The sequence below is a fragment of the Ictidomys tridecemlineatus genome, chromosome 16, assembly GCF_052094955.1.
Source record: "Ictidomys tridecemlineatus isolate mIctTri1 chromosome 16, mIctTri1.hap1, whole genome shotgun sequence".
Taxonomy (NCBI): domain Eukaryota; kingdom Metazoa; phylum Chordata; class Mammalia; order Rodentia; family Sciuridae; genus Ictidomys; species Ictidomys tridecemlineatus.
This window is the reverse complement of record NC_135492.1, coordinates 38,863,525-38,889,950: the sequence shown is the minus strand read 5'-3', so window position 1 is coordinate 38,889,950 and position 26,426 is coordinate 38,863,525. Positions and strand designations below refer to the sequence as shown.

General features: G+C 56.1%; 2 protein-coding genes and 1 non-coding gene across 4 annotated transcripts; 1 reads left to right on the top strand and 2 right to left on the bottom strand.

The window, feature by feature from the left end:
• The first annotated feature begins 312 nt into the window (after positions 1-312).
• Cand2 (cullin associated and neddylation dissociated 2 (putative)) lies at positions 313-21,315 on the top strand. Of its 2 annotated transcripts, XM_078033444.1 has the most exons (16): positions 386-460; positions 3,140-3,230; positions 4,021-4,164; positions 4,473-4,627; positions 4,999-5,122; positions 5,424-5,689; positions 7,371-7,476; positions 7,583-7,725; positions 8,099-8,391; positions 10,275-10,416; positions 10,727-12,229; positions 13,313-13,408; positions 13,849-14,018; positions 15,654-15,818; positions 17,620-17,727; positions 20,087-21,315. In XM_078033444.1, the coding sequence occupies exons 2-16, from the start codon at positions 3,160-3,162 to the stop codon at positions 20,312-20,314; spliced, it is 3,714 nt and encodes a 1,237-aa protein (XP_077889570.1). In that variant the 5' UTR covers positions 386-460; positions 3,140-3,159; the 3' UTR covers positions 20,315-21,315. The 2 variants fall into 2 exon arrangements, with proteins under 2 accessions (XP_077889571.1, XP_077889570.1); XM_078033445.1 differs by lacking the exon at positions 3,140-3,230 and having other exon boundaries at positions 313-460.
• An 834-nt stretch (positions 21,316-22,149) lies between these two features.
• Positions 22,150-26,039, bottom strand: Rpl32 (ribosomal protein L32). The gene is made up of 4 exons (XM_005333788.5): positions 25,895-26,039; positions 24,609-24,709; positions 23,857-24,038; positions 22,150-22,346 (listed from the first exon to the last, which is right to left on the bottom strand). The coding sequence occupies exons 2-4, from the start codon at positions 24,702-24,704 to the stop codon at positions 22,217-22,219; spliced, it is 408 nt and encodes a 135-aa protein (XP_005333845.1). The 5' UTR covers positions 24,705-24,709; positions 25,895-26,039; the 3' UTR covers positions 22,150-22,216.
• LOC120891925 (small nucleolar RNA SNORA7) lies at positions 24,788-24,927 on the bottom strand. Its single transcript, XR_005736516.2, has one exon. It is a non-coding gene; the product is annotated as a small nucleolar RNA SNORA7 (small nucleolar RNA).
• Positions 26,040-26,426: the final 387 nt, after the last annotated feature.

Here is a 26,426-nt window from a genome sequence, read left to right as displayed (position 1 = left end):
ACCGTTTCTCTGGCTTGAATGCCTACAAGATAACGAAAAGTGGGGGCTCAGAGAGGGAAAGTAACTCGGCCAAGTCTGCACAGCACGAGAAGTCTTGCAAACCTGGGATGACTAACGGGCTCCGATGCCTTGTCCGTGGCAGCGATCGGGGTCCAAGGGACCCCAGGACGCCCCGGGAGGTGTCGCCCCGCGGTGGCGTTGGGGGGGGGTGAGCTCCCGATCCCTGGGGAGGTGCAGGCGGCCGCGGTGGCGGTGTCCAGGGGCCCGGCGGGCGGGCGGGCGGGGCGGGGGCTGCTATTTCTGTCCCGTGAGCGCAGCCGGCGCCGGGGCGGGGGAGGGGGCGCCCGCGCCGCCATATTCGCTCCCGCCGGCGGCCCCGCGGCGCCACCACCATGAGCACCGCCGCCTTCCACATCTCCAGCCTCCTGGAGAAGATGACGTCCAGCGACAAGGACTTCAGGTGCGCCCCCGGGTCGCGCCTCCACGGCCACCCGGGGCCCCCCTTTCCCCCAGCCCCAGGCCGGGGACCCTCCCGGGGACCGTGCAGCCCGCCACCAAGCCCCGCTCCCCTCCCCCGCTTCCCCCGCTTGGAGGCCATCGGGGACCCTCGGGGACCCGAGTCCCTGTGTCCCTGAGTCGTTTCCCGCCGTGCACCCCGCATCCGAGCCCCAGCTCCGCCCCTCGCACCCCCCCCCTCCTGGGCCTCTTCTTTCTTCTTTCACTCCCAGCCTTGGGGGGGACCCCAGGCCTCCCTTTCAGCCTCTCTCCTGGGCCTCCCAGCGCCAGCCTCTTCTGCCCCCCCCACCCCCCACCATTGAAACCCGGGACCACACCCCCTCCCCCTCCCCCTCTTCCCCATCCCCTCTTCTGGCCTCTTCTCCAAGTCATCTGACCCCCCCCCCCCCATCTCTCTCTCTCTCCAGATCACTCAGGTCCCCTGAGTCCCCTCATCCCCTCTCCTCCCCACGGCTCACCCACAGCCACAATGAGGGGCTCCGCAGGCACCGGGTCTTGGTTGGGGTTTGGACTTCTAGGTTCTGGGAGAGCCACCTCCTGCCCCTTCTCCCAGAACCACTGGGAACAGAGCTAGAAAGAAAGTCAAGCCTCCAGCCAAGGCCTCGGTCTCGGGGGAAACTGAGGCCCAGCAAAGAGAAGGGCCCCTGGTCCCATGGGCCAATTTTTCTGCACCCTCCAAGCTGATGGGAGACCAGCGCAGTCACACCCACTTATTAGACACGCTGTCACTTTAACCGCTTTTTACAGGTAGGGAAACTGAGGTTCAGAGGCTTGTGAAGGGCCTTAGTACAATCATGTAGCTAAGGAGTGGAGAACTTGGGGTCCACATCCAGGTTAGTCTAATCCGTAGGCCAAGATCTTGACCAGGCCCACGGAATCCAGTTCCTGTCCTGTGAGGAGACTGAGACCTGCTCTTGGGGTCTGATCCCTGCCCTCTCTGGCAATCCATTCCTCAGTACCCCTCAAGCGCCCCCCACCTCCCCCAATAGGGCCTTGGAGCTTGGCTTCAGATTCCATTTCCCACCGTTTCCTGGCTGTGTGACCTTGGGCAAGTTACTGAACTGCTCTGAGCCTTAGTTCCTTTTTCTTCAAAACGGGGATAGTAACAGAGCCACCTCAGGGTTGGTGTGAGGATCAAATGAGGTAGGAGTCCTGAGACAGTCAGCTCCAGGTATGATTTTGATCGAGGGCCACCATTGTGATTCTGTGCACGTCACAAACCAGCCATGCGCTATCCCTTCTCCAATCCTTGGCACCTCCTTGACCTCCCGCTTCATCTGTCAGCTCCCACTCAACTGTCACCACTTGGGGATGCCTCTTGACTGCAGACAGGGCTGCACACCTCCCCTAAGCTCCTGAACCACAAAGACTTTGTACTTCTTTTTGGTGACCCAGAGTCTATGCGGGGGGTATACAGTAGGTGCTCAACAAATGCTTGCTGTGTCCCAGGCTCTGTGCTGCGCTCCCCACAGTAATCTCCTCCAGTCCACCCAGCCACTGGGTTGAGTAGTGATTGCTCTGTCCCTTGTTCCAGAGCCTGGGAGGGGTGCGGTGACTTGCCCAAGGTCACATGGTCAGCGCTGGGGATTTGCACCACAGTTTCTTGGGCCTCCAGTGCAGTCTGCAGAGAGTTGGCCGTGCCAGCCAACAGTCTGTCCCTTGCCAGTGGCCTCAAGAACACTTAAAACCACCCCGAGCCTATGAGAATGGTGTCTATTTTTAAAGTCCGAATACCAGGGGGCTGGGTCCCTGTGACCAGCTGTCCAGATGCCCCTGTGGCCAAGTGTTTCAACAGAGCGCTGCTAGGGATTCCCTGCAGGGAAGCACACTGTGTTCCTCTGGTTCCTGGAGGGGACCAGTCACTGCAAATGAGGGTCCCACTCCCAACTTGCATCGCCCCCAGCATTGGGTGCCAGGCTCGTTTTCCTGGATCCCCGCCTCATTATGGCTCAACTTGGAGAAACCTTACAGAAACTTCCAGATAATTCCTGGAAAACTCAATCTCCACTGAGGAACCAGGAGACCTGTCCGGTGAGCCGGTTCTCCACCCGCTTTGCTGTGTAACCTTGGGCAGTTCCTGCACCCTCTCTGAGCCTGGTTTCCGAGCTGGGCATCTGAAACACTGAGGCATATTTTTACAAGAGTTGAATTCCGCCTTTGGGTTTCCACACTCAGCTCTTTGGCTCTGCCTCCTCTCTTGCCCTCACCCTGGCCCCCAGGCCGTCTGCACACCTGTTCTTTGCTGAGCTTGGTGTCCCAGCGATGAACCTCAGGGACCCTGCTCTCTGCCAAGTTCAAAATCAAAAGGGAGAACGGCTCTGGTGACCAAATTTGCTTTGCAGCCCAGCGGGGACTGTAACAGAGGGATTCAAGGTGCTCTGAAAAGATCCTGTCCAGTTGTGCTTAAGTGTGTTGGGGGCGGAAAGCAGGGAGGTGTCACCTATGAGGCTGGGGCATTTTAAGCTGGGCTCTTGATGGTTGAATAGGAGTTCAACAGGTAGAGAAGGAAGGATTTTCCTGGGAGCACATTCCCAGGGTTGTGAGGCTGAGCAGGGCTTCCGTGTCCTGCAGCGGAAAAACGCAGCTTGCAGACCTTGTCTTCCTTCTCATAATGTCCCCTCAGCTGAGCAGAGCTGTCGATGCATGTGGCCACCTCAGTTTTTGACCTGGCTCAAAGCCAAACCCTCCTCCGTCAACCTTACCTTGGCCCACAGGTAAACACTGTCAGCCCGGCCGTGTCCTCTCCTCCAGCCCAGAGCCCACCTCCCCAGCATTTATATATTTTATTTAGAGACAGGGTCTCCCTAAGTTACTTAGGGCCTTACTAAGTTGCAGAGGCTGGCCTCCAACTCGAGATCCTCCTGCCTCAGCCTCCTGAGCCACTGGGATGACAGGCGTGCGCCATTGCACCCAGCAATCATTCAAATGTTCAATTTTTTTTTTTTTTTTTAGTACTTTGGATTGAACCAGGGAGGGGGACTCTACCTTCTTATTTGGAGACAGGGTCTCTCAAACGATTGAAAAGACATTTGCAAGCTGGTCACTACCGAGAGCTCAAGTCCTCTTCTGAAGCCCCAAGTCTCCCTGTCCTAACCGCTGAGACTCCCACTGCCGTCTCAAATGCCAGGGACAGGGCCTCAGACCATAGGCACTGGGCCACCCACCTGTGAGTGCATGAAGCGCTCGACTCTGGTGCCCAGCCCAGCCAGTGAGCTGTGTCTGTGGCCCTATTGTTCGGCCATCTGTGCTGGCCTTCGAAACATGCCCAGGGCCCACCAGCCTGGCCTAGGACAGTGGTCTCCCGTGGGGAAGGCCTTGACCTTGAACATCATGCAGGAGCTTGTTAGAAATGCACATTCTCAGGCTGCAACCTGGACCCCCTGATTCAGAAAGTAGAGCTGGGGTCTGGCGTGATTGACAGTCCCCTGCAGGATGAGGGCTGCAGTCCGAGGTCCCTTGGTCTAAGGGCAGGACCTCCTCCTGTGCCCCGTCCCTCCTCCCCAGGTTCATGGCCACCAGCGACCTGATGTCCGAGCTGCAGAAGGACTCCATCCAGCTGGACGAGGACAGCGAGCGCAAGGTGGTCAAGATGCTCCTTCGGCTCCTGGATGACAAGAATGGGGAGGTGCAGAACCTGGCGGTCAAGTGGTGAGTGTCACCCTCCTTGGGGACAGTGACTCAGTCTGGGGTTCTCCCAAAAGTCAGCCCAGAGCCCAGTAAGTCGTTGAGGCCGGCCTCAGACTTTGAGAGATCTTCCTGCCTCAGCCTCCTGGGTAGCTAGCTGGAATTGCCAGAGGGTACCTTTCTTTCTAGCCACACAGAGGGTCCCCTAGTTGAACGCGGCCATTTTCCTCAGTACATGAGGCCCCAGAAGAAGCCTGGGGAATTAAGGGTGGGGGGACAGCCTGATTTAGGCTAAATCTGGGGCTTTGGGACCCATCTCCCTCCCTGCTCAGCCTGGGTCCCCTGGTGGGCAAAGTGAAGGAGTACCAGGTGGAGACCATTGTGGATGCCCTGTGTGCCAACCTGCGGTCAGACAAGGAACAGCTCCGAGACATCGCCGGCATCGGCCTCAAGACGGTCCTCTCAGAGCTGCCCCCCGCGGCCACAGGTACCGGGGACCCCAGGACTCTATTCTTTGCCCAAGGGCACTATTCTTTGCCCAAGTTTAAAAGGGGAAGGAAAGAAACTTACCCGTGGTCACCATGGTAGAGAATTTAGATTGGATCCATTTAAATCCATGACTCTTATGTCCTTTAGGAGTGCTTTGAGCGGCAAGTAATCAATCCTAAACTGTGTAGCTTAAAGAAGTAACGTGGTGTCTCTGGAGGGACCGGCTACCTCAGTTTCATAGCGATTTACTTAGCAGCTCAGTATTGACAGGGCTGAGGTCTCTGCCCGCATCTCCTCCCCTTTATAAGGAAAGCACATATTTCCCCCAAAGGAAATATGCCCACCTTGCCCACCATGCATCCCGCACAGGCTCTGGGCTGGCCACCAACGTGTGCCGGAAGATCACGGGCCAGCTCACCAGCGCCATCGCCCAGCAGGAAGACGTGGCTGTGCAGCTGGAGGCCCTAGACATCCTGTCTGACATGCTGAGCAGGTGAGGGAGGCTGCCCTGGGCAGTGAGGGCGGGGGACACTCACAGCTGCAGGCTAGCATTGCTGAACACCAGGCCCTTAACCGTCCAGCAGCCCTGCAAAGGAAAGCTTGGTTGTCCCCATCAAACAGGCTCTGAGAGGCCATGTGGCCGTCCCGAGGTCACACTGTCACCCTCGGAGAGCGCCTATTTCCAAGGGCCACCTGGTTGCCATTTTTCTGGGGGAGAAGGACAGGAGAGGATGGGGACCGGGGGACCGTGTGTCTGGGGCCCCCAGCCTGACGCTCCGCTCTGGCCGTCGCAGGCTGGGCGCGCCGCTGGGCACCTTCCACGCCAGCCTGCTGCACTGTCTGCTGCCCCAGCTGAGCAGCCCGCGCCTGGCCGTGCGCAAACGGGCCGTCGTGGCTCTCGGCCACCTGGCGGCGGCCTGCAGCACCGACCTCTTCGTGGAGCTCGCCGATCACCTGCTGGACCGGCTGCCCGGCCCGCGCGCCCCCGCCAGCCCAGCCGCCATCCGCACTCTGATCCAGTGTTTGGGCAGCGTCGGTCGCCAGGCCGGCCACCGCCTCGGTGAGGGGGCGGGGCCTTGGAAGATGTAGGCGGGGCCTGGGAACCGCGTGCTCGCTAAGGGGGTATGGTTGAAGCATCTGGGGCGGGGCTCGAGGGGCGGGGCCTAGGAACCACGTGCTAGCTAAAGGGGCGTGGTTGAAGCGCCTGGGGCGGGGCTCGAGGGGCGGGGCTCGAGGGGCGGGGCTCGAGGGGCGGGGCTCGAGGGGCGGGGCTCGAGGGGCGGGGCTCGAGGGGCGGGGCTCGAGGGGCGGGGCTCGAGGGGCGGGGCTCGAGGGGCGGGGCTCGAGGGGCGGGGCTCGAGGGGCGGGGCTCGAGGGGCGGGGCTCGAGGGGCGGGGCTCGAGGGGCGGGGCTCGAGGGGCGGGGCTCGAGGGGCGGGGCTCGAGGGGCGGGGCTCGAGGGGCGGGGCTCGAGGGGCGGGGCTCGAGGGGCGGGGCTCGAGGGGGTTCTTGAGCCCAAGACTTGCACAAACTTGAGCTCAGGGTCCAGGAAAGTGCAAGCCCCTTAAGGAAGGGGCTTAGGTCCCTCAGTTCTATGGCTCAGAGGTTCCCAGGTCCTTCTAAGTCAGGCTGCCAGACCATTAGCCTCCTACTGTGACCAAGTTACCTTAATAACAATCTGTGAGCTAGGTTTGGATTTTTAAAAAAATGCTATTGGGGGATAATGTGCATCCGATGAACCACACCATCTGAAGTGCCTTTGAGAGCATTTTAGTGCTTTTTGACCTTTGGAGACATGCATGAAGCTACGGCGTATGCAAAGGTCCAGATGCAGGACATTTCCATCACCTCTCCCCACCCCCAAATTGCCTTGTACCTCTCTGGACGCCATCTTTCCTTCTGCCTCACCTCAGGCAGCCTTTGAATATAGCAGGCAGCTCTGAATTTGCCCTCAGACCCGTTGAATAGGCGTTCCAAGCTAGAACAAGATGGAGTGGACCTGTGGTCACCACCCCCACCCAGCCCCTGGTGGTGTCAGGGCAAGGGGGCTTTGCACGTTCCAACGCGGACGCCCCAACCCACACGTCCACATCTGTCTTACCATCCCAAACAGCAGCCACTCCTTAGTGACCCTCAGAATCCTGCACAGGCTTGGAAAAAGGCTCAGGGCTGGTCGAGTAGGAAACTTTGGGGTCCCAGGTTCCCAAAGTAGAAGCTAGAAAGAGTGTTGGGGGGGGTCTCCAGGTCATCATTTATTGCACTGTGAGGAAGGGGGTCAATGAAGCAGGATCCTCTAAAGCCTGGGGACCACGGCCGTCCCCAATTGCCTGGTCTTGTGAGGGCAGTACCTGCCTCTCCCCTTTTCCCATCCGGGGACTTACAGCCTCGTGCAGGAAATAAAGCAAGACCATAAATAATGGTTGGACTACAGAAGCTCCTCCGGCAGGACCTGGGCTAAGCTCTTGATCTGCAGGATGCGTTTATCTTCGCCAAGTCTCTGCCCCGTGGGCGTTGTCACCCTGCCTGTAAAGTCGTCAGTACGGGCTGCCTCAGAGAAGTCTTGTGACCTGCTCAAGGCACGCAGGTGGCAGCGTCAGGGTTCCCACACGCACCTGCTCGCCTGTGAGCCCTCGAAGTTGAATTCGCCGTGGTCAGGGCGGCAGGCGCGGGGCTGAGCTGCGGGCTGTGGGCTGGGGAGACCCAGAGAAGGGTGTGGCCTAGCTGACCTGCCTGGCCCTGCAGGGGCCCACCTGGACCGCCTGGTGCCCCTGGTGGAGGAGTTTTGCAACCTGGATGACGATGAACTCCGGGAGTCCTGCCTCCAAGCCTTCGAGGCCTTCTTGAGGAAGTAGGTGCCGCAGGGAGAGCTGGGAACAGGGAGTGGGGTGAGGGGGGCGTTGGTGGGGCCTCGCAGTGGTAAGATTCCAAGACCCACCCCTGGGCCCCACCCTCAGGTGTCCCAAGGAGATGGACCCTCATGTGGCCAACGTGACCAGCCTCTGCCTCCAGTACCTCAAGCACGATCCCAACTACAACGACCACAGCGACGAGGACGAGGAGCAGATGGAGACCGAGGACAGCGAGTTCAGTGAACAAGGTGGGCGGATGCCCCTGTCCTGGGGGTTGGAGGTGGGCATGACCTTCCCAGGATGCCCCTGCCATACATCAGGCTCAGCTCCTCACAGGCTGCATCTACACATTCAACCCGCTGTGAGTCGAAAGTACTTGAAAAATTAGCCAGACAAGGTGGCGCATGCCTGTCATCCCAGCGGCTCGGGAGGCTGAGGCAGGAGGATCTCGGGAGGCTGAGGCAGGAGGATCTCGGGAGGCTGAGGCAGGAGGATCTCGGGAGGCTGAGGCAGGAGGATCTCAAAGCCAGCCTCAGCCAAAGCGAGGCCGTAAGCAACTCAGTGAGACCCTGTCCCTGAATAAAACACAAAATAGGGCTGTGTGCCTTGTCCCCACCCCAGAGAGCGAGGACGAGTACAGTGACGACGATGACATGAGTTGGAAAGTGCGCCGGGCGGCGGCCAAGTGCATCGCGGCCCTGATTGGCTCCAGGCCCGACCTGCTGCCCGATTTCCTCTGCACCCTGGCGCCCGCCCTCATCCGCCGCTTCAAGGAGCGGGAGGAGAACGTCAAGGCCGATGTCTTCGGGGCCTATATCGTGATGCTGCGGCAAACCCGGCCCCCCAAGGGGTGGTTGGAGGCTGTGGAGGAACCCACCCAGACGGGGAGCAACCTGCACATGCTGCGGGGACAGGTGGGTCACGCCTCTGCCCCGTCACCTGCTCACCATCTGCCCTCCCCTCCTCCCGCCCACCCCACTGTCCGCCTGGCTGCTGTTCTGTGCATGGATCTGTGTGCGAGGTGCTGAGACACAGAGGGAACCATGCAGATCAAGTCCCTAACCACTGGGCCACACAGTCTTGTGTGTGTGTCTGTGGGGGGGGGGTAGTGGGTACCAGGGATTGAATTAGGGGACCCTCGGCCACTGAGCCCCATCCCCAGCCCTATTTTGCATTTTATTGAGAGACAGGGTCTCCCTGAGTTGCTTAGGGCCTCACTTTTGCTGAGGCTGGCTTTGAACTCTCGATCCTCCTGCCTCAGCCTCCCAAGTCTCTGGGATGACAGGCGTGCCCCGTAGCGCCTGGCTCCAGAGTGTGTTTTATTCTAGCAGGAGGCAGAGCTACAGGAGGGGAATAAGGTCCAGTTTGCATTTGAAAAAGCTCATTTTGGCTGCTGCGTGGGGAATGGATTGTAATGAGACCAAAGTCAAGGCTAGAAACCAACCAGAAGTCGTTACAACTGTCCAGGTGGCAAGAGACAGTGATGGACTTAGTGCCAGCCGTAGGGCAGAGAGCCTAGAGAAGTAGGTTTGGGGTTGAATCATTGGGTCTCGCTGATTGATTGGACAGGCCGGTGTCATGTGACTTTCAAGTTTCTGGCTAAAGCAGAAGTGCTTTTCCCTGGGAAGGGGGAGAATTGGTAGAGGAGGATTATGTTTAAACTTCTACATGTTCAAAGTCTTCATTGGCTGGCTCTCATAGTCTGGTTTCCATTCCTATAACAAAATACTGAAGGCTGGGTACTTACTAAAGAAAAGAAGTTCAGCAAGGTGCTAAGCAGCTCATTGAGACCCTGTCTCTCAATAAAATACAAAATAGGGCTGCGGATGGGGCTCAGTGGTCAAGTGCCCCCAGGGTTCAATCCCTGGTACCAACCTCCAGCCCCCCACCAAAAAAAAAAAGTATATTTAGCTCAGTGGTTTGGAGTTAGAAAGTCCAAACAGTGAAAATACTTTGTGCAGAACCAGTGACTTGAACAATTGCTCTCTATGTGCAATATGAAGTGAATTGCATTCTGTCATCAGGGATAACAAATGAGAATAAATAATAATTTAATAAAGAACAACAAAAAAAAAAGAAAGTCCAAACAGCAAACAGCACAGTTTCGGCTCTGGTGAGGGCTCCCCTCGCTGCTGCTCACATCCTCCAAGATGGCGTCACGGCTGGGACGTGGGCCGAGGAGGAGATCCCAAGGTGAAACAGGAAGCCAGAAGAGAGAGAGGGGTGGCCAGGCTCACTCTCCCTGTAACAAGCCTCCCTTGAAAACCGAGGTCCCACTCAGCAGGCAGCGTCCCCAGAGACCCCACTGCGTCTACCTCTTCAAGATCCCACCCTCCTCCAAAATCAAGCCTCCCAAACAGGAACCTTTGAGAGTCGCGAGCCACAGCCAAACCATGGCAGGGGCCCAGGTGGCTCTGTCCTCCGGCTGGCAGAAGGCCCCGGAGTCTGGGGTTGGAGATGCAGATCTGGGCGGAAGCTCACGGGGAAGAGAATCTAGCTGAGGAGGCCAAGGTCCCCCTTGTGGGCTCAGCCAGGCTCCTGCTTCCCCCTCATGACCTGTAGCAGCCACAGGCCGACTTCCTGGGTGACCTGGAGCTGGTTACATTAATGGACACCAGAATCGTCCCTACCTCTGCCGGTCTGTGTGTCCATCAGTCCAGCACTCAGCGCTCAGGAAGGCATCCTGTCCTCGATGGGCATCTTCCCTGGGGACGCACCTGGGCCAAGCCCCATGGGAGTGGGTGGTCTGGGGCGGGTTTCCTGGGTGGCCCCTGAGCCCCCCACCTCCTGTCCACAGGTGCCCCTGGTCATCAAGGCCCTGCAGCGACAACTGAAGGACCGCAGCATCAGGGCCCGGCAGGGCTGCTTCAGCCTTCTGACCGAGCTGGCCGGCGTCCTCCCTGGCAGCCTGGCGGGGTACATGCCGGTACTGATGTCAGGTAGGCTGGGCGGCCCCGGGGGTCTCCTCTGGCCTCTTCCAAGGCCCTGAGTTGGTGCCTTCAGCCCCGAGGGGAGCCTGGGCCCCAGTCTCAGGCTGAGCCCCTGTTCAGCTCCTCACGGGCAGTGGGGGAGAACATTCCAGGCCTGACTTGCTGCTTTCTAGAAAGTTCCCTGGCCTTGGGTCCCTCAGCCCTGGCTACTGGCCAATCCATGGCCACTTGGGAACTTCTGCGTAAGGGGCCTCTGTGGCTACTCCATCCCATGGAGGGTCACGTTCACGACCCCGTGATCTCTGTGCCCAACCTGCAGGCATCGTCTTCTCCATTGCTGACCGCTCCAGCTCCTCCACCATCCGGATGGACGCCCTGGCCTTCCTGCAGGGGCTGCTGGGTACAGAGCCGGCCGAGGCCTTCCACCCGCACCTGCCCACCCTCCTGCCCCCTGTGATGGCCTGCGTGGCCGACCCTTTCTACAAGATGGCAGCCGAGGCCCTGCTGGTGCTCCAGGAGCTGGTGCGCACCCTGTGGCCCCTGGACAAGCCTCGAATGCTGGACCCGGAGCCCTACGTGGGAGAGATGTCCGCAGCCACCCTGGCACGACTCCGCGCCACCGACCTGGACCAGGAGGTCAAGGAAAGGGCCATCTCTTGCACGGGCCACCTGGTGGGCCACCTAGGTGACCGTCTTGGGGATGACCTGGAGCCCACCCTGTTGCTCCTCCTGGACCGCCTGCGCAACGAGATCACCCGGCTGCCCGCTGTCAAGGCTCTGACCCTGGTGGCCAGGTCCCCACTGCGCCTCGACATGCAACCCATCCTGGCCGAGGCGCTGCCCATTCTGGCCACCTTCCTGCGCAAGAACCAGCGGGCACTGCGGCTGGCCACCCTGGCCGCCCTGGCCGCCCTGGCGCAGAGTCAAGGACTCCACCTCCCGCCCTCTGCCGTGCGCGCGGTGCTGGCCGAGCTGCCCGCGCTGGTCAGCGAGAGTGACATGCACGTGGCCCAGCTGGCCGTGGACTTCCTGGCCACGGTGACCCAGGCCCAGCCGGCCTCTGTGGCCGAGGTCAGCGGCCCGGTGCTGGCGGAGCTGCTGCGGCTCCTGCGATCGCCTCTGCTGCCCGCGGGGGTGCTGGTGGCCGCCGAGGGCTTCCTGCAGGCCCTGGTGGGGACGCGGCCACCCTGCGTGGACTACGCAGAGCTCATCGACCTGCTCGTCGCGCCCGTTTATGACCCGGAGGGTGGTGGCGGGCCAGCGCTGGCCAAGCAGGCCTTCCACTCCCTGGCGCGCTGCGTGGCCGCCCTGTCCAGCGCGTGTCCCCAAGAGGCGGCGGCCACCGCCCATCGCCTGGTGTGCGACGCCCGATCGCCGCACTCGAGCACCGGGGTCAAGGTGCTGGCCTTCCTGTCGCTGGCAGAAGTGGGCCAGGTGGCCGGGCCGGGTCCCCAGCGGGAGCTGAAGGCGGTGCTGCTGGACGCGCTGGGGTCCCCCAGCGAGGACGTGAGGGCGGCCGCGTCGTACGCGCTGGGCCGAGTGGGCGCGGGCAACCTGCCCGACTTCCTGCCCTTCCTGCTGGCGCAGGTCGCCGCCGAGCCCCGGCGACAGTACCTGCTGCTGCACTCGCTGCGGGAGGCCCTGGGCGCCGCGCAGCCCGACGCCCTGAAGCCCTACGCCGAGGACGTGTGGGCGCTGCTCTTCCAGCGCTGCCCCGACGCCGACGAGGGCACCCGCGGGCTGCTGGCCGAGTGCGTGGGCAGGCTGGTCCTCGTCAACCCCCCGTTCCTGCTGCCCCGCTTCCGCAAGCAGCTGGCTGCAGGTGAGGGACAGACGCCACCCTGCCCCGGAGGGGGCCCTTCCTTGGTCCCCGGGTGTGCAAGCAGCCCACGCACAGGGGGACCCTTTCTCCAGGTCCCAGTGTCTCTGTGACCAACTCCGAGGAGCCACAGAGGGACTTTTCCTGGGACTCGGAGGTCTCTCTTTTTGCAGAAGAGAGAGAGGGACACAGAGCGCAGACCTGCCCAGACCCCTCCTGACGCATGCGCACTCAGCCCTCCCCGTCTGCAGGCTCCACCCCTGCATTTTATTTTATTTATTTTATTTTTAATTATTTTTTTCAACACTTTGAGATAGTTTTAATGACTCTCATTGGACACCATATCTTTATTTTATTTATCTTTATGTGGAGCTGAGGATGGAACCCAAGGCCTTGCATGTGCCAGGCGAGCGCTCTACTGCAGAGCCACAACCCCAGCCCCTTATTTTAATTTTTTGAATTTTTTTTTTTTTTTAGTTGTAGATGGACACAACATCTTTATTTTATTTTTATGTGGTGCTGAGGATCGAACCCAGGGCCTTACACATGCTAAGGTACACAGCACTTTTTTATTTTTATTTTGAGAAAAGGTCTTACTAAATTGCTTACGGCCTCGTTTTTGCTGAGGCTGGGTTTGAACTCGCCATCCTCCTGCCTCAGCCTCCTGAGCGGCTGGGATGATCGGCATGGGCCACCGCACCTGGCTGGCTTGGTTTTTCTTATTTTCAATGTTTGGAATCCCAAGCAGGCCATGCAGAGACATGCCAGAGTCTCTCCTGATGTCATTCTTTCTTTCACTCATTAAGGAAAACCTACTTCCTCCTCTTTCTTCAACCTTCCCCCACGGAAAGCAAGGGACAAAACCAAATGGAGGCAGGTCTTCCTTCCCAGGCTTGGGGTTGGCCTCAATTCCGTTGGAATCCCCTTGGCCTCCGGGCTGCCTAGCCTTGGAGAACACAGCCGCAACTTGGAGAAGGCAGACTCAGTGGAGGAGAGCCTGGCCAGGAATTCTGGATCTGCTGTGTGACCTTCGATATGAACTTAACCTCTCTGAGTCTTTCTTTTTTGCGTGTCCCTGTCACCCAGGTCAGCCACACACCCGAAGCATGGTCATCACCGCGGTCAAGTTCCTCATCTCAGACCAGCCCCACCCCATCGACCCCCTCCTGAAGAGCTACATTGGTGAGCAGCGCTGTCCCCACCCTTCATCCCGCCCGGTCCCCCACACAGCCCTTGACCTTGGACTGATTGATGTTCCTTCTCTAGCCAAGGGCAGCCAGAGACCCAAAGGCCACCTCATCCCCATGTCGGACGGGGGAGGGGTGCTGGGTTCCATCCCCAGCACCCCTCCCCCGTCCCATTTTTGGGGAGCAGAGTTGGGAGCCGTTCTGTCATTGCTCAGAGGAGCACCTCAGACTCTCTGAGGCTCCCGTAGCTCGGTGGAACATTCTGGAACGGAAGCCCTGCCTTCTGAGCTTTGAGGGTGCTTAGACCTGGCACAAAGTAGTTGCTCACTGAGTCCATCGCATCCAGCCAGGTCTGCGCCCCTCACGGTCACCAGGGGGCAGGGGGTCTTGTCTCTGGCTCTGTGTCCCTTAGCCCCCCTCGCTGTCCCCTTGCAGGAGAGTTCATGGAGAGCCTGCGGGACCCGGATCTGAACGTCCGCAGGGCCACCCTGACCTTCTTCAACTCGGCCGTGCACAACAAGCCCTCGCTGGTGCGGGACCTGCTGCAGGACATCCTGCCCCTGCTCTACCAGGAGACCAAGATCCGCCGGGACCTGATCCGAGAGGTGCCGAGCAGAGCTGGGCCGCCTTGTTAGTTCTGTCCCCGCCGGGAGGCCTGGGACGGAGGCCGCCTCTCCGGCCTCCGTAGGGCCTCGCTAGGTGGCTGAGGCTGGCCTCCAACTTATGGTCCTCCTGCCTCAGCCTCCACAGCTGCTGAGATGATAGGCCTGCGCCACGGTGCCTGGCCCAAAGTTCAAATTTTGAAAGGCTTCAAATTGTAAAACTCTTCGCCGAGTGCTGACAACAGGATGCCGCCAGTGGAAAGTTCCACCCGTGACCTGGTGTCCAAACACAAGGACGCCACAGATAGTGTATAAAATCGCCTTTAGGCTGTGTGCGTAAGGTGTCTATGGAACAGCAGTGAATTTCGTGATTAGACATGAGATCCACCCCCAAGGTAGCTCTTCATGGATGCTCAAATATCCCAGAATCCCAAACACTGCTGGTCTTCAGCATTTTGGATAAAAGATGCTCTGCCGGTAGATGCTGGTGACTCTAGGCTGCCACTCAACATTCAGGAGTGGAGTCTGAGTGACAGGATCCACAGGTGATCCTGATGTGGTTTCTGTCTCCAAAGAGCTGATCATGGCCTCCTCAAAGAGAGCCATGCCCACACTGTGGGTTACGTAGCCTATTGGCAGCCCTTAAAAGCAGAGTCTTGCCAGGAGCAGAGGCATATGGCTGTAATTCCAGCAACTGCAGAGGCTGAGGCAGGAGGATCGCCAAGTTGGAGGCCAGCCTCAGCAACTTAGTGAGACTCTGTTTCAGACTAAAAAAAAAATAAATAAATCAAGGAAAAAATTCTGGGGATGAATTTCAATGGTAAATTGCTGCACTGGGTTCAATCTCCAGTTAAAATAAATAAGAAAGCGAGCCGGATGCAGTGGTATACGTCTGCAATCCCAGTGGCTGAAGGACCACTATGACATCTGGAGGCTGAGGCACGAGGATCTCGAGTTCAAAGGCAGCCTCAGCAAAAGCGAGGCGCTAAGCAACTCCGTGAGACCCTGTCTCTAAATAAAATACCAAATAGGGCTGGGGAAGGGGCTCAGTGGCCGAGTGCCCCTGAGTTGAATTCCTGGTACCCCCACTCCCCCCCAAAAAAAAAGGCAAAGGAAAGAAAAATATTTTATTTGTTTATTTTTATGTGGTGCTGAGAATCGAACCCAATGCCTCACACGTGCTGGACAGGCGCTTTACCACTGAACCACAACCCCAGCACCACCCCCAGGACCTGGATTTTTAACCTTAGGCTAACTGTGTCTCCTTGGGCAAATTAATTAACCTCTCTGAGCCTTAAATGGGGTTAAGGATAGCGTCTTCTTCCTCAGACACTTGCAGTGCTTGAGGAAGACGCCAACTGTGTGGCTGGGGATGTGGCTCAGTTGTAGAGTGTGTGTGTGAGACCCTGGGGTCAGTCCCCAGCACCCCCCCCACCCCCAAGCGTCATTTACCAAGGACTCCCAGAGTCTGCGTGGTGGGTGAAATCAACGGTTCTTTTTACTGTGATCATTATCTGGGGAAAGGGCGCTGCAGGCTGAGACTTGGGATTTGGGGTCAGCATCTGAGGGTGGGGGTGGGGCAGGAACTCGGGGTGGGGGCCACATCCCCCCAACTTATGTTGTCCTTCCCTCCCGCAGGTGGAGATGGGGCCCTTTATGCACACGGTGGACGACGGGCTGGACGTGCGGAAGGCGGCCTTCGAGTGCATGTACTCTCTGCTCGAGAGCTGCCTGGGCCAGCTGGACATCTGTGAGTTCCTGAACCACGTGGAGGACGGGCTGAAGGACCACTATGACATCCGGGTAGGTGTGAGCCCTCTCCCCCGCTCAGGAGGCCAAGGCAGGAGGATCACAAATTCAAGGCCAATCTCAGCAACTTAGTGAGGCCCTATCCCCAAGCAAAAGGACTGGAGATGCAGCTCAGTGGTAAAACACTCCTGGGGTCAACTCCTGGTACCAAACAAATTTTAAAAAATAAATAAATCAATCAAAAGAAAGACAAAGAAAAAAGAAAGAGCCTATAATTCCAGGAGGCTGAAGCAGGAGGATTGCAAGTTTGAGGCCAGCCTCCGTAATTTAGCAAGGCTCTATGCAACTTACCAAGACCCTGTCTCAAAATGTAGAATGAAAAATAAAGGGCTGGGGAGGTGACTCAGTGGTAGAGGACCCTGGGTTCAATTCCCAGTACTATAAAAAGAAAAGAAATACAGTAATGTTGGACCACATCCCCACATTCCCACCGTATCAGGCTGTTTTCTGCTGCTATAACAAAATACCTGAGCCTGAGCCTGGATACAAAATACCTGAACTTTTTAAAAAAAGAGGTAGGGACCATGATAGTGTGTGGTGATTCCAGCTACTCAGGAGGCATGTGGCCTAGCATGAAGGGGGCCCTGATTCAAAACCCAGCACTGTAATCCATCCATCCATCCATCCATCCATCCATCCATCCATCCATCCATCCATCATTACATCCATCAGTAATATTTAGCTGGCCATTCTGGAGGTGCAGAGGATGGTGTTGGCATCTCCTTGGCTCTGGTGAAACTTCATAGCTGGAGGCTTCACAGTGCCAGAGATAGATGCATAAGAGTTCAAATGGTAAAGCAGGAAAGGAGAGCTGATCATGGCCTCCTGAAAGAGAGCCATGCCCACGCAGCAGATTACGTCACCTATTGGCAGCCCTTAAAAGCAGAGTCTTGGCAGGAGCAGTGGCACATGCCTGTAATTCCAGCAACTGGGGAGGCTGAGGCAGGAGGATCGCCAAGGTTGAGGCCAGCCTCAGCAACTTCGTGAGACCCGAGCTTGGTTTTTGTCTTGTTTTATGGTACTGGGGATTGAACTCCAGGGATTGAACCCCAGTCCTTTTTATTTATTTTTTTTTGAGACAGGCTTCCTTTAAGATGCTAAGGCTGGCCTTGAACTTGGAATCTTCCAGCCTCAGCCTTGTGAGCAGCCAGGATTACAGGAGTCTGCCCCCATGCCTGGCCTGACTTGCTTTTTATCACTCCCTCCCTGTGGAACTAACCAGGGTCCTCTGCTAACTACATGAAGCCCTTGCAAGGAAACTGCTCCCAATGACCTAAATACCTCCCATTAGGCCCCGCCTCTTAAAGGCACACTACCTCTCAACACGGCCACATCCAGGTTCCAGCTTTCAGTCCATGATTCTTGGAGGGACACACTCCAACCTTCTCCAAGTGCCGGCAGCCACCCTAGATACCAGGAGCCGGAGCTGGGTCCCTGCTGTGGTTGGGACTTCTGCTCCTGCTCCCCTTCAGGCCCTCTCTGGCTTCTTTACTTACCGACAGGCTCTGGGGACCCCAGGAGCATCTGAACTTGAGAGCCCCCCTGTCCCCTGGCACCTCTTCTCATGCACCCCTCCGCAAGGCCAGCCAACTGTACCGGATAAGGTTTAGCGTCACCCGTCACATGTTGTAGATGAGGAAACCGAGGCCCAGACAGCGACCCACTCAGGCAGGGCCCGGTTGGGACTTGGTTTCACCCTGGGCCCCAGGTTTGGGGTACAGAGTGTCTCCTCGTCCTCTGGGCCCGCTGTCTTTGTTCTTGGGCAACTTCACTAAGAACTCTTCCTTCTGGGCAGATGCTGACCTTCATCATGCTAGCACGGCTGGCCGCCCTGTGTCCTGTGCCTGTCCTGCAGAGGGTGGACCGGCTCATTGAGCCACTGAGAGCCACCTGTACCGCCAAGGTAGGCCCCTTTCCCAGCCCGAGCCTGGATCACCCAGCGGGTCACCTGCAAATCATTCAGTTTCCAGTTACTGAAAGGGCCGTCGTTCACCCCTCTCCATCGCCCGGCCAGGAGCTTCCTGTGCTGACCGTCTCCCATGCAGAGGGGCAGAGGCTCAGAGGCCAAGTTGTGGGTCGAGACGACACAACTAAGAAATCCCAGAGCCAGACTCCTAGGCCCCTTAGTGAGACCCTGTCTCAAAAAAGGAATACTAAAAGGGGCGGGGGATGAGGCTCAGTGGTGAAGTAACGCTGGGTCCAATCCCAGGCACCAGAAAAACTAAAAAACTGGAATGAAAGAACTAATGTGAACTTTGAAAATGTAGAAATCAACCAAAAGAAGGTCTGTTTTTATATTGAAGCTTAAAGAGGACAGACATGCATCCATAAGGTTGGAGATGATGTTTTTTTTAAAATTTCTTTTCTTCATGTAAATTTTATTTGTATACGACAACAGAATGCATTAGGATTCTTATTACATATATAGAGCACAATTTTTCACATGTCTGGTTGTATATATTCACACTAATTCATGTCTTTATACCTGTACTTTGGATAATAATGATCCTCATGTTCCACCATCATTAATAACCCCCTACCCCTCCCTTCCCCTCCCTCCCCTCTGCCCTATCTAGAGTTCCTCTATTCCTCCCATGCTCCCCCTCCCTACTCCACTATGAGTCAGCCTCCTCATATCAGAGAAAACATTCGCCATTTGATTTTTTGGGATTGGCTAACTTCACTTAGCATTATCTTCTCCAACTCCATCCATTTACCTGCAAATGCCATGTTCTTGTTCTCTTTTTAGTGCTGAGTAATATTCCATTGTGAATATATGCCACATTTTTTTATCCATTCATCCACTGAAGGGCATCTAGGTTGGCTCCACAGTTTGGCTATTGTGAATTTTGCTGCTATAAACATGGATGTGGCTGTGTCCCTGTAGTATGCTGATTTTAAGTCCTTTGGGTATAGACCAAGGAGAGGGATAACTGGGTTAAATGAGGATTCTATTCCCAATTTTACAAGGAATCTCCATACTGCTTTCCATAATGGCTGCACCCATTTGCAGTCCCACCAGCAGTGTATGAGTGTGCCTTTTCCCCCACATCCTCGCCAACACTTATTGTTGTTTGTCTTCATAAGAGCTGCCATTCTGACTGGAGTGAGATGAAATCTTAGAGTTTTGATTTGCATTTCTCTGATTGCTAGAGATGATTGATGAGCATTTTTTCTTATATTTGTTGATTGATTGTATATCCTCTTCTGAGAAGTGTCTGTTCAGGTCCTTGGCCCATTTATTGACTGGGTTATTTGTTTCTTTGGTGCTTAGCTTTTTGAGTTCTTTATATACCCTAGAGATTAGTGCTCTGTCTGATGTGTGAGTGGGGAAAATTTGCTCCCAGGATGTAGGCTCTCTATTCACCTCACATATTGTTAAGACAGTAGCAAACCTGTTCTAGAGCTGGGCGTGGTGATGCACACCCAGTGGTTCGGGAGGCTGAGGCAGGAGGATCCCAAGTTCATGGTCTGGGCAATTTAATGAGACCCTGTCTCCAAATGACATTTCTTTTAAAAAAAAGCATTGGGGGGTGCTGCAATTGCCTGTCATGTTGTGGGGCCCCCGGCCACGCCAGAATCGAACAGCAAAACCTGAACTGGCTTGAGGTGTGTTCAATCTTTAATTCCCTCTGACTGGACCATTCATAATACTCATATATTAAATGGGAGAGATATTAATATATTTGATTATCGGGTGTTCTGCCAGACCTCATGTCTGCAGCCTTATCTTTCTGGAAAAAATCAAAATAATCCTGATCAGATACGGATCTGAGAAGTCCATCAGTCCTCACAGCAGCTCCGTCAAGGGAAGGCTGACTTACAGATGGGGGACGGAGGCCCAAAGAAGGGGTTACCTAAGGTCACCCCTATAAGAGGGCAGAGCCATTGAACCCAGGCCTGTGGACCCACAGGATTGTTTAGGGGAAGCGGCCAGCACGAGGAATTAATTAGTAATGTCAAGGTGGCTGGGTGTGGTGGTGCAGGGCTGTAAGAGAGGCCGAGGGAGGAGGATTGCAAGGTCAAGGTCAGCCTCAGCAACTTGGGAGACTGTCTCAAGATTTAAAACAAAAAAAAAAAGGAGTGCTGGGATGCAGGAGACCGGTTAGAATGAGGCCAAGATGCCAGGCTGGAGCCTCAGGCCACCCTGAAGTCACTGCAGGGACTGGCTTGAAGGTGGGGAGGACCAAAAGGGAGGCTGCCTCCTGGGTGGTGAGGCCACGATTGAAGGACAGCTCCACCCATTTCCCCCCCCACTGTAGGTCAAAGCCGGCTCAGTGAAGCAGGAGTTTGAGAAGCAGGACGAGCTGAAGCGCTCCGCCATGAGGGCCGTGGCCGCCCTGCTGACCATCCCCGAGGCGGGGAAGAGCCCCAGCATGGCCGACTTCTCAGCCCAGATCCGAACCAACCCCGAGCTCACCATCCTCTTCGAGAGCATCCAGAAGGATTCCACCTCAGCCCCCAGCACGGACTCGATGGAGCTCAGCTAGATGTCTTGCTGCTCAGGAGGAGTCCAGCAAACCCCGGCCTCCCAGCCACAAGACCGGGGCCTGACTTCTGTCCTTCATCTCACCGGGGGCTCTTGGCCCCGGGTTGGGGCTACAGTGCCTTCTCCAGGGACCCAATCTCGCAGGCCCCCAGCCCCAACCGCGAGGCCAACAGTGGGCCCTTTCACTCAGGATGTTGTTGGGGGACAGTGTTTTCCAGTGACCTGTCACCCTTCCAGTTATTCTGGCTCCTTCAAACTGGGGAGTCCCTGCCTCACTCACCCGCACTCAGAAATGCACAGCCTTCAGTCGCCGTCTCCCGTGTCCCTGGCTCCTCACCCCCACCCGTCCTCCTCCTCTTGAAGTGATCTGGGGTCTCTGCTGCCATTAAGGTAGTGCTCTGGCCAAGAGTCTTAATGGAGTGGCAGGTGGGTCATGGCTGTAATCCTAGTAACTGGGGAGGCTGAAGCTGGAGGATTCCAGGTTTGAGGCCCGTCCTCTGAGAAGTTAGCAAGGCCCTGTCTCAAAAACCAAAAAGGCTGGGGATGTAGCTCTGTGGCTGAGCACCCTCGGGTTCAATCCTCAATATGGAAAAATATCAGGGTGAGGGTGTCAGCCAGTTGTAGGACATTCCTCCAGCACGTGAGGCTGTGGGTTCCATCCCCAGTGCAACCCTCACCCCCAAAGAAACCAGTTCAGATACTTGAGTTATTCATTCTAAATTTCAAAAAAACAAGTACGAGGGCCTTTTTTGCAGGGAGGATACACAGGACAAGGACCTGAAGGGTTCCCCCTAATGTTTCATTTCTACCTTCAAATGATGTAACCAATCGGGAAACAGGAAAGTACGAATCACTTTTCCTTCACCACTGAGGCATAACCAGTTTGTGTCCTGAAGATCTGAGATTCAATACTAGACTTTACTAGTATTGAATTTAAATAAAAACAGGCCAAAGCTTTTTTTTTTCTGTGACAAGCAAAGCTAATAAAGAATAGATCCTAAATTGCTACCGATTTTTCCTTACAGTTCCTATTCCCAAAGCTGAACCCCATCTTCAATATCCTTCCCAAGTCAATCTAAAGAAACCCTGAAAAATGACCAGTTTGTGCATCAACACCAACCTGCAACACACTCACCTACTGGACCTCGTGGCCTGTCTCTTGTGACCAGTGTGCCAGTCCTGCTAGATGAGCTGGGATAGAGGGGGGCGAAAGGCCTAGAACCATCTCTCCGTCTTGTTCACGAGGTACCAGGCAAGCACTACCACATTAAAATACTGCGTCTTGCAAAAGCAGAATCAAACCTTGTTGAGGACACCGAATTCAAGATTTTGAGCTTCATCACCCTAGTCTTATTGGGGACATGTTGTAAGAATTGTGCCTGGCAGGCAGGGTGCAGTGGTGCACACCTGTAATCTCAGCTGAGGCAGAGGATCACGTGTTGAGGCCAGCCTGAGCAAGCGGCTACCAAGCAACTCAGACCCTGTCTCTAAATGAAAAACAAATCAGGGCTGGGATGCGGCTCAGTGGTCAAGTGCCGTAGAGTTCAATCCCTGGTCACCCCCCCCCCAAAACTTACGCAAAATTGCAGTTTCTCAATTCTCACGAGGGCGGGGCTAACACGACCACTTGGTCCCAGGCCAAGCCTCTCCTCCTCTTCCCCAGCCCCAACTTCAGCTGACCCAGGCAACCCTTGGCTCCCTGTGCAAGGGCCTAGTGCCCCTGGCAAACCCCTTATCCAGAATCTTCCATTCATGGAGGACCCCACAGGTGACAGGCCAAAGGACCACCTCTGTGACAAGCTGTCCAGTGAAGTCAAGAAAGCGAAACAAAACCAAGGCAGGAAAAGCCAGGTGGCAGCTTGTGGCTTTATTTAAGCACACAAAAAATGTGCATTTGAAGTGTCTATTCATTTTCTTCACTGCGCAGCCTGGCGTTGGGATTGGTGACTCTGATGGCCAGCTGGGCCGCTCTCTCCACGATGGCTTTGCGGTTCTTGGAGGAAACGTTGTGGGCAATCTCCGCACAGTAAGATCTGGAAGAGAATCAGGCACAGGGGTGAGGAGCAGGCCCAGCCTGGCAGGCACCTGGGAAATGCACTTAGGGGTGCTGAATGAGGCCCACAGACCCCCAAATCCTGGTGGGAGTCACTCTCCTAAGTCCTCACTATGGCCCCGTGAGCCACCTCCGTTTTAGATGAGGAAACCAGGGTCCACAGTGGTGGACGTGACTTCCCAGCTCACACAGCAAGAGACTGACACGTCTGGGAGGAAGCAGCCAGACCCCAGGTTCAAAGGCTGCCCGCACACCCCGGCTGATCCACCAACTCCAGAGCCCCAGGGAGCTTGGCTTTGTCCATAGAGTACTGGGACTTGCAAAGTGACCAAGGGCAAAGTCCAACAGTCTGAATAGAGCCAAGGGTCTCCAATTGGACTACTGAGGACAGAGCCCACCAGCGGCACTTGGTACACTGTTCTAACCCGTCATTCCTCAGGACTCTCAGAGCCACACTTTGAATGAGGACCCAAGCACTCCAACAGCAAGCAGTGAGGGCAGAGAGCAGGGCCTCACAGTCACGCTTAAATGCTTCATTTTCCTCAAATACTTTAGGTCTTTGCCACCTGCATACACAACAGCCACAATGGCTGCACCTACTGTTTTAAGGTGCAGCACGTTTCCCTCATGGCCACACAACCATCAGTGAGTGGCTGTCTGACGCCCGGTCCCAGCACTCTGCCGCCTTTCCACATGTGTCCCAGCTGTTTACTGCTACAACAACCAGCTGTATAAGCTTCCCTGCTTCAGTTGTTTTAAAAACAAATGCCCCAAAATGGAGATTTATATATATATATATATATATATCATGCTGTACTTCAGGAGGTTAATAGTGCAGCTGCTCTTGGAAACAACATGGTTTCAAACAAGACGGTGCACACGTGGCCCAGTGATCAAGTGCTCCTGGCCTCGGTCCCCAGTCAGTATCCCCACCCTGCCTCAAGAAAACCCTGTGTTTGGGTACTGAGTTGTAGCTGTCCACCTGGCCGGATGGTCATCGCCTGCCACTAAGGAGAGCTCTGGGAACGCGCACAGATGGCACCAGTTAGCCACTCTCCCCATCTTCTCCACTCCCTCAAGTGTCAAGGGCCCCTCCCGTGACAAACTGCTCTCATTTCCCTGCCGCAGTCCTGACTGCAGCAGCCCAAGTCTCCCACAGAGCCTGCCCAAATGCCTAACTTGCATCAACACGTAGAACCTAGCGCCTGTGTCCCTCCACGTGCCCTCCGCTTTGTGCAAGCCCTTCTCTCCGCCCACAGGCCTTTTTCCAAACTCCAGATGGCACCTGGCTCTAAAGCCCTGACCCAGGCAGGCGGCCGCTCTTCCACCTCAGTGGCCAGATGACTCTTGCCACAGCACAGATGGAGGTGTTCCCTAGGCCTGAGGTTGTGAGTGCTGCAGTGGAATGAGCAACCCCGCCGCACGGACCCCGTAATTGCTGCCCAGACACGCAGACTCGTGAGCCCCGCAGCAGGAGGGACCCGACTCACTTGTTACACATGAGCAGCACCTCCAGCTCCTTGACGTTGTGCACCAGGAACTTGCGGAAGCCACTGGGCAGCATGTGCTTGGTCTTCTTGTTGCTCCCGTAACCAATGTTGGGCATCAAGATCTGGCCCTTGAACCTCCTCCGCACCCGGTTGTCGATCCCTCTGGGTTTCCGCCAGTTGCGCTGAAACAAGGAAGGCACAGGTGGGTTGGTCTCTGGGCAAACTGCCAGCCTTTCTTTTAAAGGAGAACAAATGAAAGAGAAGATGCGAGACACTAGGTGCCCTTGGGTAATAAGACTTCCTCCTCCTTTGATGGGGGGAGAGAAAAAAATTCCTAGATTTACCCACTGGAAGTGGAGACCCCCACTCTCACTCCTAAGCAACGGGAAAGACAAACAGAGCAGGCTGGGATGCAGGGGGGCTGTGTCTTTGGGGAGATGAAGAGCACGGGTGTCCTCACTGCTCTTAGGACATGAGTTTTCACAACCAAAAAACCAGGGACAATCTCTGTCTGGGTCTCAGCAGTCCTAAGTCCACCTCAAATATGTGGCATAAATCTAAAAAGTTCTCAAAAGGCCCCAGGGCAGCCCAGGGTCTGTTATTTATTGGGGAGACCCCAGTTCCTATGCAGAGCTCTCAGGCCAACCACACTCCAGCTCACCTGTCAGAAGCTGCTTAGACCAGGTGAGGCCACACACAGTAATTCCCTCCCGCACCTCAACGTTCACACCCACCCAGAACCACGTACTTACCTTAATTTTGACATATCGGTCTGACTGGTGCCGGATGAACTTCTTGGTCCTCTTTTTGACAATTTTGGGCTTCACGAGGGGTCTGAGGGCAGCCATGGTGCCTAAAAGGAAAATGGAGATCCCCGCTGAAGCAGAATCCTCCCGAGGGGCTCCTGTCCAGGGCTTGGCTGGGGCCTGAGTGGTGTCGCAGAGTGTCTTCCAATCACCAGTTACTGAGCAAGCTGGGAATGGAATGGGTGCCTCTGCTAGGCTTGCTCTCCCTCCTGTTTCCGAAGCTGGCAGAATACTAGGCACTCTCCAGATGCGATCTCAGGAGGTCAGGGGTCACCTCAGCCCCCCAGAACAGCTACTGAAATCAAAACGGAACCCAAGACCTTCTCACTTGCAAAGGACAGCAAACCCCCACACCCCAAAGTCTCCCCACTCCCAGATGGTCTTTTAAGCCGTGAGTCCTCTTCTTATTTGCAAAATGCACAAGACATTGGCACACTGCATGCCTGCCCAGTGCCTGGCACAAAATAAATGTTCCACAAAACAATTCCTGAAGGGTGCTGCAGCCCCGATACCCTCAAAACCATGCATAAAACCACTCTGCACCCCCAAAACCCAGCCAACCCGAGAACCAGATTCTACCCAGGACTGTCAGTTACCATCCCCAAGGTGGACTTCCCGGCCACCCCATCTCCCTCTACCACAATCCTGTCATTTTCACAGCCATCAATTCGCTTTGTCCCCCGCGCACCAGGTGCCCCCTAACACCATGCTCTCCTCGAAGGTAAGGGACCAGTGCCATTTTCCAGGAATCCGGACCCACTACGGGAGTTTGTTAATGACCGATCGAATGCACTGAAGGGTCGTCTTTTTGTTGACAGTCGCTCAGGGCCACAGGGCGCGACAATTAAATAAATGCACAAGGGCACTCTGGCCAGCGCGCGCGGTGACCCGCAGATCCCGGCCGCGAGCTGTCACCCAGGATTCGGGTCGCTCCACGGCCCCCAGAGTCCGCGTAGTCTGGCCTTAACATGCACCAGGAGCTGTCAGGGATCAATCAAGCCGTCCGCAGCTCCGACTGGCCCAAGGCGGCCTCCGTAAGAGAGCAAGCGGCCCTGGGAGGCAAAGCGCCATCACCGCACCGGGCCGCTTGGCTGTTCCCATGCACGTCCCAGGAGGCCAGCAAAGACAATATCCACAAAACCGACCACGCAAAGGAGGCGGCCTTCTCACCAAGGGGTGAAGGGGCCCGGTGGTCACCCCCCAAATGCGGATGGCGAACGATTAAGACTCACCGAATACGAATGGAGGCCACCTCCGAAGGTAGCGCCGAGGAAGAGAGAGGAAGACGGCGCGCAAGGGCTGATGGGACGTAACCTGAGGGTCCTGGAAGGGAAAAGGTGGGCACTTCCGGCTCCGGGTCCTTCGAAGAAAATAAGGACGTGCCCGAGAAATAACGCTACAAAAATGCCCAGTGCACCTGTGCTTTACTGGACATTAATATGTAGGAGTAAAAGTGAAAATGTATTTTCCTTTCCCTCCGGACTACATGGAAAATTTGGGAATGCTTTCAGAACCAAGACCTAGGACGGGGATCTACTTCCGCCAGAAATAGAAGCCAAAACCAGCTTTTAGACTATTTCCGCCCGCGTTTCTTCTCCCGGAAGTGCGCCTCCTAGTGGTCAGGAGGGAACAAAACAGTCACTTCCTAATCATTAAATCCAGAAAATGGTCCTCCCTGGCTGCAGGGGTTGGTTCCAGGATGTCACCCCACCCCATAAAATGGCATAGTATTGCACAGAACCTCTAGCTGTATATTTTTAATCA